The 11,478-nt window shown below is 38.9% G+C and overlaps 1 protein-coding gene across 1 annotated transcript in view; it reads right to left on the bottom strand.

The window, feature by feature from the left end:
- Positions 1 to 4,561: 4,561 nt before the first annotated feature.
- Positions 4,562 to 11,478, bottom strand: part of LOC126194886 (protein dpy-30 homolog) — a 15,341-nt gene continuing 8,424 nt past the window's right edge. The window contains exons 3-4 of the mRNA XM_049933236.1: positions 10,259 to 10,428; positions 4,562 to 5,297 (exon numbers count right to left, since the gene is read on the bottom strand). Coding sequence (XP_049789193.1) covers positions 5,204 to 5,297; positions 10,259 to 10,428 — 264 coding nt within the window. The 3' untranslated portion in view covers positions 4,562 to 5,203. The remainder of the gene's footprint in view (positions 5,298 to 10,258; positions 10,429 to 11,478) is intronic.

Raw genomic sequence — 11,478 nt, 5'->3', positions numbered from 1 at the left:
GCACAAAGCTCGCATGCGGTTGAAGCGGTATTGAATAGCATATTTCATGACAGGTGGATTGGTCGTTTAAGCACCATACCATGGCCCGCACGTTCATCGGATCTGACGTCCCCGGATTTATTTCTGTGGGGAAAGTTGAAGGATATTTGCCATCGTGATCCACCGACAACGTCTGACAACATGCGTCAGCGCATTGTCAATGCATCTGCGAACATTACGGAAGGGGAACTACTTGCTGTTGAGAGGAATGTCATGACACGTATTGCCAAATGCACTGAGGTTAACGGACATAATTTTGAACATTTATTGCATTAATGTGGTATTTACAGGTAATCACGCAGTAACAGCATGGGTTCTCAGAAATGATAAGTTCACAAAGGTACATGTCTCACATTGGATTAACCAAAATAAAATGGTCAAACGTACCTACGTTCTGTATTTTCATTTAAAAAATCTACCTGTTAACAACTGTTCGTCTAAAATTGTCCCCCATATGTTTGTGACTATTACAGCGCCATGTATCACAATGCGAAAAAAGTGGTCCAACTAAAACATCTGTATTTCTTTACGTACTACACGAATATGTAATAAAAAATAGGGGTTCCTATTTTACAAAATGTAGTTGATATCCGTTTGACCTACAGCAGCGCCATCTAGCGGGCCAACCATAGCGCCATCTGGTTTCCTCCTTCAAGCTAGACCAGTTTCGTTCTTTGTAGTTTTTTCGTTTGATGCTTATTTCGTGAGATTTTTGGCCCGGTCACTATCAATGGACCACTATATATATAAACAAAGATGATGTGACTTACCAAATGAAAGTGCTGGCAGGTCGACAGACACACAAACGAACACAAACATACCCACAAAATTGTGTGTGTATGTTTGTGTTCGTTTGTGCGTCTGTCGACCTGCCAGCACTTTCATTTGGTAAGTCACATCATCTTTGTTTTTAGATATATTTTTCCCACGTGGAATGTTTCCCTAGGGAAACATTCCACGTGGGAAAAATATATCGGAAACATTCCACGTGGGAAAAATATATCTAAAAACAAAGATGATGTGACTTACCGAACGAAAGCGCTGGCAGGTCGATTGACACACAAACAAACACAAACTTAAAGCTTTCGCAACAAACTGTTGCCTCATCAGGAAAGAGGGAAGGAGAGGGAAAGACAAAAGGATGTGGGTTTTAAGGGGAAGGTAAGGAGTCATTCCAATCCCGGGAGTGGAAAGACTTACCTTAGGGGGAAAAAAGGACGGGTATACATCTACATCTACATCTATACTCCGCGAGCCACCTTACGGTGTGTGGCGGAGGGTACTTATTGTACCACTATCTGATCCCCCCTTCCCTGTTCCATTCACGAATTGTGCGTGGGAAGAACGACTGCTTGTAAGTCTCCGTATTTGCTCTAATTTCTCGGATCTTTTCGTTGTGATCATTACGCGAGATATATGTGGGCGGTAGTAATATGTTGCCCATCTCTTCCCGGAATGTGCTCTCTCGTAATTTCGATAATAAACCTCTCCGTATTGCGTAACGCCTTTCTTGAAGTGTCTGCCACTGGAGCTTGTTCAGCATCTCCGTAACGCTCTCGCGCTGACTAAATGTCCCCATGACGAATCGCGCTGCTTTTCGCTGGATCATGTCTATCTCTTCTATTAATCCAACCTGGTAAGGGTCCCATACTGATGAGCAATACTCAAGAATCGGACGAACAAGCGTTTTGTAAGCTACTTCTTTCGTCGATGAGTCACATTTTCTTAGAATTCTTCCTATGAATCTCAACCTGGCGCCTGCTTTTCCCACTATTTGTTTTATGTGATCATTCCACTTCAGATCGCTCCGGATAGTAACTCCTAAGTATTTTACGGTCGTTACCGCTTCCAATGATTTACCACCTATGGCATAATCGTACTGGAATGGATTTCTGCCCCTATGTATGCGCATTATATTACATTTATCTACATTTAGGGAAAGCTGCCAGCTGTCGCACCATTCATTAATCCTCTGCAGGTCTTCCTGGAGTACGTACGAGTCTTCTGATGTTGCTACTTTCTTGTAGACAACCGTGTCATCTGCAAATAGCCTCACGGAGCTACCGATGTTGTCAACTAAGTCATTTATGTATATTGTAAACAGTAAAGGTCCTATCACGCTTCCTTGCGGTACTCCCGAAATTACCTCTACATCTGCAGATTTTGAACCGTTAAGAATGACATGTTGTGTTCTTTCTTCTAGGAAATCCTGAATCCAATCACAAACCTGGTCCGATATTCCGTAAGCACGTATTTTTTTCACTAAACGTAAGTGCGGAACCGTATCAAATGCCTTCCTGAAGTCCAGGAATACGGCATCAATCTGCTCGCCAGTGTCTACGGCACTGTGAATTTCTTGGGCAAATAGGGCGAGCTGGGTTTCACATGATCTCTGTTTGCGGAATCCATGTTGGTTATGATGAAGGAGATTTGTATTATCTAAGAACGTCATAATACGAGAACACAAAACATGTTCCATTATTCTACAACAGATTGACGTAAGTGAAATAGGCCTATAATTATTCGCATCTGATTTATGACCCTTCTTGAAAAAGGGAACGACCTGTGCTTTCTTCCAGTCGCTAGGTACTTTACGTTCTTCCAGAGATCTACGATAAATTGCGCACACACACACATATCCATCCACACATATACAGACACAAGCAGACATCTCACAAGCAGACATATTTAAAGTGGTCTTTAAATATGTCTGCTTGTGTGTGTGTGTGTGTGTGTGAGCGCGCGCGCGCGAGTGTATCAGTAGTTAAAAGGAACAAGAAATCGTTCATGTTCACAAACTTTTACAAGAACACATGTACTGTTCCTTCTCCTCCTTTGTTAAAATATTTATTAATGCATGTTATATCATGCAGCCCATCCCCATATTTCAGGCAGTAACTACCACCACATCTTCCATGCATCCACTTACACCTGTTGCTGCTCTGGTTGGATAAATTCTGCATTTCCAAAACAATCTTTAGTGTTCGGCAACAATCTTTACACAAACTATTAAGTGTAATTTCAAGTTTAGACATAGAGAGCATTTCACTTCACAGCACAAAGTTACCTGGCAAACTGGAGTACACTGTAGTGATGCCATTCAAATACTCATCCTTTAGTGTGATACATACTGCTTGAAGCTCTGCCTTGGAGTGGTCACTCAGTTTAGCACCATCAACTGATGACATCCGTTTACAAATTATAGCTCATAGGTAACCTGAAAAGGATGCAACATAACTGAGCACCATCTTTTGGGGGGTAACAATGTTTTGTAAATGCCAGCAGTACACAATCATCTCCACATGATCAATTTGGTACCTAGGCTTCTGAACAAACAGTAAGCTCCCTCCCTTCAGCAGTGTTTAAAGCGAACAATGAGATACTTGGTGTGGAACCTAGAACAGCCTAGTGCTATTTACTTCTCAGGCTTGCAGTCTGTCAAGTTCATACACGAATTGGATTTAGTCAGGTTTTGTGCTGGATCGTGCATAGATATCCGACACTTCCCAGCACAGTAAGGATATTTGAGAGCAGTGCCTTTTGAGAATAGGATCATCCAACCAACAAATAAAATTTCAATGTGGGTTTATATTTAAAGACGATAATGCATGAACACACTGCACCCACCTTCCTTCAACTGGCAGAAATTAACTGAAAGGAATGGCATACAGTCCTGCTGACATGTACCGTAGTGAAAATGGTTGGGACCTGACATGACAGGAAACCACCTCAAACACTGTAAGACCTCAGGAGTGCTACAGATTTTAGCAGCAGTGTGTCCAGAACCTTTTGCACAACATACCAAGGTGCCATATGTGTTACAATTTATGGAGTGAAGCAATATGGTATTGAATGATTGAATGTTACCCAGCAGCACAGTTTGATTGAACAAGTGTGTATTTTTAACAGTCAGTCTCTCTCTCTCTCCCCCCCCCCCCCCCCCCACACAAAATGCTTTTTCTTTCATTTCTCATCCTTCCATAACCTTAGTTCAAATACATTCAGAATCATGGAGGTGCTGCACAACCCTTTTCTGGACAGCTTATTACATCTAATTTAGCACAACTGCTGCACAATGCACAAATTAAGTACCAGTTTTTTAAACAATTTTCTAGTTTCAAATCTTTTCATTATCGATACTCATTCAAATATGGTACATCTTACTCATCTGTGTCGCCCATGAACTACTGCAGATTCTGTCATTACACATATATGTAAGAGTACATCAATAATAACATATGGCGAATGTGATTAATTTGTTCCCCTTTCTGCATTATTCACGTTGTGTCTCAAGGATTTTGTTTGACACTTCCAAAAGATGAGTTCAATTCCAACAGTAAGAAATTAAGGAAGGTTTTTAAAGATTTGTAAGTATCCTTCTAACCTGATACGATTTGGTTTATTAAATAAATTAAAAATCAACTTGTATTTACAACCTGGCCAAGCAAAACATGTGCCTGTTAGAAAAGCAGATGTGTGTTGTGTTGTGGTATGGAAGAGGTTACACTAGTCAAATATGCTGCATAAATGGAAAATAGAGTAATAATGTACTTAACAAGATGAAATAATGTCTTAAAATTACAGAACAAATTATTAAATTACTGGAGGGGGAAAAACCAGAGCATTCTGGTCTGGTTGAAACAGTGTTATTGAGACTCCAGACAAACTCTGTTTGGCCAAGCTTAATGTCAGGCATCTGCTGTTGGCTTCAATTTATATTTTGTTGACAGTTTTTTATTTATAAATGGAACAGCCTTGAAATATCAGAGTTATAACAAAATTAGTTTTTAAAATGTATTAATATAGTGTCATTACACGTTAAAAATCCAGTCTACAACATACACGTAATATAATACATATTTCATTAGGTACAGCATAGAAGACAATAATACACACAATCTTTGTGAAATACAGTCAATATGAAAGTGTGCCAACCCAAATCACCATGAACAAAGTAGCTAATGCTCAGTTCATAAATATGGTAGTCACTTTTCACAAAGATAAATGACAAATGATTTCTAGCCCACCTATCTATCTCATAATGAAAGTGGAAGAGGTTACATTGAATATAATGCCGACGAATATGATAAAAATATGAAACCACAGATCTTCACATTCCACAACTCAAATGTGCGTATGTCTATTATGCCTCTGCACTTCATCATCACTGACTTGAGTTCTGCGGAGCTCCACTTTGGTCAAAATGGCTCTTGTTTTTCAGCAGGTAGGCTGCCAGAAAGCTTATTGGATCAGGAGGCCTGCAAAAGAAATACATGCTGAAGTAAATACAATGCTCTGAAAGAACGAAAGGGTTCATAAACAAATACAGGAAAGTTGCATTTAACACTAAGCGGTTGAAGGGGTAGGGTCATTAGACCAACTACATAATGGTATCATGTTCGGGTTCATGCAGAAGCGATTTACCACTGCATACCTGCCATAACTTACAAATGGGTATCAAAATAATAGAAGCACCTGAGGGAACATGAAAAACACCATAACGAATGCCAAATGACAAAGCAAGACATATGGCTAAGGTTTGCCATGGAATGGGTGACTGCAACTGAAGGCTGTTTACAGAGACTTTCTAAAATTTGTAATGCTGGACACACTTATTTCTTTCAGTAAGAGAAAAATACATACAGCCAACACAGAAATTCAAAAATGTTCCAACTGAAAGATTAGGTTTAACAACAAAAATGATGTTCAACTGTAGATTCATCAAACTCATCCTGCTGAGATCTAGTAAAATGATGAAACATTTTTGCTTTGGAAAGCATCCAGTGCAATGACAGAATGTCTGCATATCCTATGATGCACCAAATCAATGAGCCCCAATAACCTAGACCACAAGGTATCTGCAAGAGCAGGGATTCTCTGCCTGTCACTGCATACCACTTGACATTTTCAGAAATTTTGGTTTATCACTACAGCTTTGTCTTCCAAATATTAAGAGTAGACAGTACAAAAAAGTTACCGTTCAGTACTTTCAGCCAAAAAGAGTCAACTTTCTTTTGTAAGATGATATTTTATTACCTGTTTAGAAAGCTGTGTGCCTCATCCTTGTACACCTGTATTCAAAATGTGAACCTTGTCAATGATACTTACTAAACAGATCGATCTTAATAACCACTGCCATTGTTACTGTCAATGAGAAACGCGAAAACCTTGGTCCTCAGTTCAAATATTTGTTTAAAAATCTCACTGTGAGAGAGCCATTTTATCAGCATGAAGAAGCAAACTTTATCTCCCACATCTTTACACAACAGCACGAGTTGAGAGTAATTGCCTTGATGAAATTTATAACCTCTACAGCATCTGTCAAACCAATGTCAAGAATTTTGGGCGTATCCCTAAAAAACAAATGTTTCTCAGTGCATTACACAGAGAGTACTTTGACAATTAGGTGCAACTTTCTTCACTATAGCTGCCCGTCACGAAGTGACCATACACTGCCTGGCCGTGTCTATACAAATACCAACACATTTAGGCCAAGGAATGCCTACTTTTTAAAAAATAAAGGTTAATCATATCAAAAATAATTTCTGCTGTAGCATATAACTCAAGCAATTTGTAAGATGAAAACTCTTCTCTTATGCGACAGGGAAGTGTGTTGGTACCCCTGCCATTCATGTTGTGTATTACTGATCTTATGGACAATATTAATAGTAACCTCAGACTTTTTGCACATGATGCAGTTATCTACAATGAAGTAATGTTTGAAACAGGCTGCATAAATATTCAGTAAGATCTTGACAAGGTTTCAAAATGGTGTAAAGATTGGCAACTGGCTTTAAATATCTCGAAATTTAAGATTATGCACTTCAGAAAATGAAAAAGAAGTACAACCCTATGACCATAGTATCAGTGAGTCACAGTCGGAATCTGTCAGTTCACACAAATACCTAGGTGTAAAAGTTAATGCAATTACAGCCCTCCGTCGCAAAAATTAAGTCTTTTGACCTGGTTTCGACACTTCTATGAGTGCCTTCATCAGAAATTACATTCAGACTGTTGCTACCTGTGGCTTGACATGTATGAGAAGCCCACAGTGGCTCGCCATCCATGTATTCTTTTTTAAAAATTGTGACTAAAGCTTTATCGCTTGATATTTGCTTTATATGTGACCTGCCAATTTGAACGTAATTTATGATGAAGGCACTCAAAAAAGTGTCGAAACCACGCCATAAGACTAAATTTTTGCAACCGAGGGTTTTAATTGCTTTAGCTGTAATTTGTAAATGGTTGCTGACAACACAGCCATGTTTAGAACCTAAATGTAACACTTGGTAGAGATATGAAATGGAATGATGACACAGGAGCAGTCATGGGTAGAGCAGGCGACAGACTTTGTTTTACTGGTAGAGGACTCTGGAAACATGATCAGTCTACAAAGAAGCTTGCTGACAAATCAATCGTGTGACCCGTCATAGACTACTGCTTAAGTGTGTGGGAGCCATACCAAATAGAACATAGATGGGTATCGAACGTATACAGAGAAGGGCAGCACAAATGTTCACAAGTTAGTTTGATCCATCGGAGATTGTAACAGAGATGTTGAAGAAACTGAACTGGCAAACAGTCCTTAGAAAGCCTACTTAACAAGGTCTCAAAAACAGGCTTTAAATGATGACTCTAGGAATATACTGTATAACCACACACATACTGCTTCTGTTGGGATTGTGACAACACGATTAAATTAATTGCAGTGCACATGGAGGCCTTTAAACAATCATTCTTCTCACACTCCATATGAGAATGGACCGGGAGAAATCCTAGTAACAGGTACAGTGAGGGGTGTACCCTCTGCCATGCACATCACAGTGCTTTGTAAAGTATGGATGCTGATATGTTCAGCATACAAAAATGAGTAACAGTGCCATATCTGTGGCATCAGGACTCTACTCCACTGAAGAGTGAAATAGGTGCTTGAGACTAAACTACTAGGTCATCAGTCCCTTTATCCTACGATAGACATGTCTACATGACTGTAGATCAGAGGTAGCCTACCGTGCAAAATCCAGAGGAAGGAAACCCCCCAAGGTCTGTGAAGGAGAGATAAATGACAAAAAGAAGCAAGGAAGACAGAGAGAGAAAGGCAGGCAAGGGGGCCCAGCTTGCAGTTGTGATAACGTACTGTAAGGCTCGTTGACAATTCTTGTTTTTACCACACTGTTGGATAATTGAAGTTTTTGTATTTCTTTGGTTAATTTTTCCACCAAAACTGCTTGGACCTTGTCTCTACCTGTGGGTGGCAGGAGAGAGTCATCAACTGACTGAAGTTGTTGTCCTTTGTAATTCTAAAACACCCCAAATATGAGGCTTTTATTAAGTTATTACCAGTGTTAATAAAATTTGCTATGCATTTGGATTTTTTATAAAACACAGATTTCCGCTGGAAAAAGCCAATAAGTTTACCAACTCAGAGTTCTTAGAACTTGTGATATTTTAATAAAGAAGGTTTCATGCTTTAATTTTAAAGTGTTTCTAAGCATACGACAAGGGGAACTGGGTTAGCATTCATTTCTGTTCTGGCCTTTAGGGTAAGGCATATTGTAAGTAGCTTTCATCATACTGGCAGTTAGGTGTTGGTTCAGGATTTTTAACCACATCCCTAAAGATAAATGGAGCTTCCTGGCCTAAAAAATCACTTCATGGTTAAACATAAATAATGGGAACTCCTGGCTGGAATATCAATAATGCAAGGAAAAGATAGACTGGGACTCATTGCAATGATGACACATTGCAGACAGGCACAGCAGAAAGACACTTGTACATTAGCTTTCAGCCGAAGCCTTTGGCAGCAAAGGAAATTGTGTCGCATCGCACCTGGCCACCAATCAGCAGATCAATATTTTTGAGCATTTCTGGCCTACTTTGGAGAAAAGAGTGTGCAACTATTATCCAACTCCATTGCTGTTACCTAAACTTGACACTGTTTTGCAGTAACAATGCTGTAAGATTCCCTTTAAAAATCATAAAGGACCTGTACTTACATATTACAAGATGGCAGGAAGCTGTTTTGAATGCCAGTGGGTTTACCACATTGGATTAGACATGGTCTGTGTTATGTACTTTATGTTTCCATATTTTTGTCCAACTCCAGTGTTTAGTCTGATAACATTACTCTGGTACTAAATACAGTTTGCATCATTCTAGTAGGAGAGTCAGTTCCTAGGAGGACTCTTCATAATTCCTCATTCGTTATTATTTTCAACTATCCTCAAATAATGCATTCTAGTTTCATCAGCTGAATGTATTACGCATATAAAGATGACTCAATATCTGTTTTATGATATATATGTATCCTTTGGACTAAACCCAAGTATGTTGGTGGAATTTTGCTTTTAAGTATTTTTAGTGCAAGTCTGATTAAAAAATGTATGGCTATGTTTGAAACTAGTCACCAGTACAAATTACATGCAATTGTGACAAATTTAAGTAAAGAACAATCTAATTTAAGTTGCTGGTCCTTCCCCAACAAAATGTTGGAACTACATTAAATCTGTTGTTCTTGGGTGCTCTCCCAAAAATAAATTTACAACTACCTTTTAGCCTAATATGTACTCTTAGCCCTGAAGTAGAGGCCAATTATGCAAGACAGTGAGATGTGAAATTTCAAATATTATGTTGCAAGTCCCAGAAGAGAACCTCTAATAAGAAAACAATGATGTCCTTAGAGATGGAGCTCAAGCTCCATTTGGGGAAGAATGGGAGAAGGAAACTACTATCCCCTTCTCAAAGGAACCATTCTAACATTTGTCAGAATTTAGTGACACCACTGCAAATCTACTACTCACACCCCAAAAGTGAATCCAGTGTCTTTACTACTGTTACCTCACTTGGCATGGATGCAGAATAGGTATGAATATGGCCTGGCCAAATAAGCATGCTAGAATCAATAGAGATAATGAAATTTGTCAATGGCCCAAATAAAGAGGAAACTCAACAGCAGAAAGGACTACGTGCAATCCTGACCAAGGCTTGAGCACTATCCCACTGGAACTATGAAGTGACATTTTAGTCAATGCTAACAGATACAGGATGTAGCTAATACACAGCTTATCTTTTACAGATAGTTGTCTTGCTGATTCTTTAATCAAATTATCTATAACTGTGTGGTAGTAATCTTCTGGATAATGTCATCGAAGAGTTCTTAATACAGGTAACTAAGTGCAGTACATATCTTACCACGAATTAAAGAAGCTAGAACACTTGCCTTTCTTTTGCTAATGTCGACAGTGCTTGAAGCAATATTGGCACAACAGTCTGGTCCAAGTACTGTCTTGTTGGTAGTGACTGCAGGTCAACCCTGGACTTCTTGGTAGGTGCCTCTCCTGCTGGTGCTGGTGGAGCAGGTGGTGGTTCACTTTCACGAACTGCTGTAGCCTGAAAATTTTATTCCTTGCCGGTGATCCAAATAAACTAATTTCATCACTATGTAAAGGGAATTACAGAATAGTGTTTGGCTAACATGTTCCAAAATGGTCAGTCCAGTGAGATGAAACTGTATTATGAAATAAAATGCAATAAGACAGGAGAGAACATTGAAACAGTCAACACCTGCATGCCACTGACAAACGTACACCTAAAGCATACCATTTTACTGCAGAATTTGATATGTTTGATATTTAATGACAAAATGCACTCATTCTTGTTCAATAATTTCATACTGCTGATATAATTGCCCTTTCCCATAAGAGAGATGGTTATGTTTCATGGATAATGCTTTTCAGGCAGCAGTATCAAACTGTTTGGAAAATACTACACTTCTTTTGAGAACTAAAGTGAAGCAAATTTGACTGTGTGTGCGTGTGTGTGTGTGTGTGTGTGTGTGTGTGTGTGTGTGTGTGTGTGTGAGAGAGAGAGAGAGAGAGAGAGAGAGAGAGAGAGAGAGAGAGAGAGAGAGACCAAATTAGCTTGGGGTCGTGTACAAAGAATTAAATGCCAATGATGGGTACAATACTAACTTGTAAATCATGAGAATAAAGGCTATTTAAGACAAACATAACAAAATATGCAAATTATTTCTGAAAATGGGCAACTTGCTACCTGCCAACAGCTTACCAACATACAATACCTCTATTATCTGATGTGGCACTATTTCTGAAACACCATCTGATAACACTCGATTTATATAGTATAGTAAGAGTATAAGAGTCTTTATTCGCCGTTCAGTATTTTCTTATACAATACAGTGTATATAGTAGGTAACTATATACACTGTATAAGGTCTCCGCTATGACTTCTGCTATAGATTAGATTACATTAGATTTACTTTCATTCCAATTGATCCGTAGTGAGGAGGTCCTCCAGGATGTGGAACATGTCAGAAAAACAACAATACATGACAAATATTTACAACTAAAACAAACAAGCTAACGTACCATTCCACAGCTCCCAAGTGGAATGATAGTCATTTTTTAATGAACACTATAT

The sequence above is a fragment of the Schistocerca nitens genome, chromosome 7 (genome assembly GCF_023898315.1).
Source record: "Schistocerca nitens isolate TAMUIC-IGC-003100 chromosome 7, iqSchNite1.1, whole genome shotgun sequence".
NCBI lineage: Eukaryota > Metazoa > Arthropoda > Insecta > Orthoptera > Acrididae > Schistocerca > Schistocerca nitens.
This window is presented reverse-complemented; position numbering and strand designations above follow the sequence as displayed.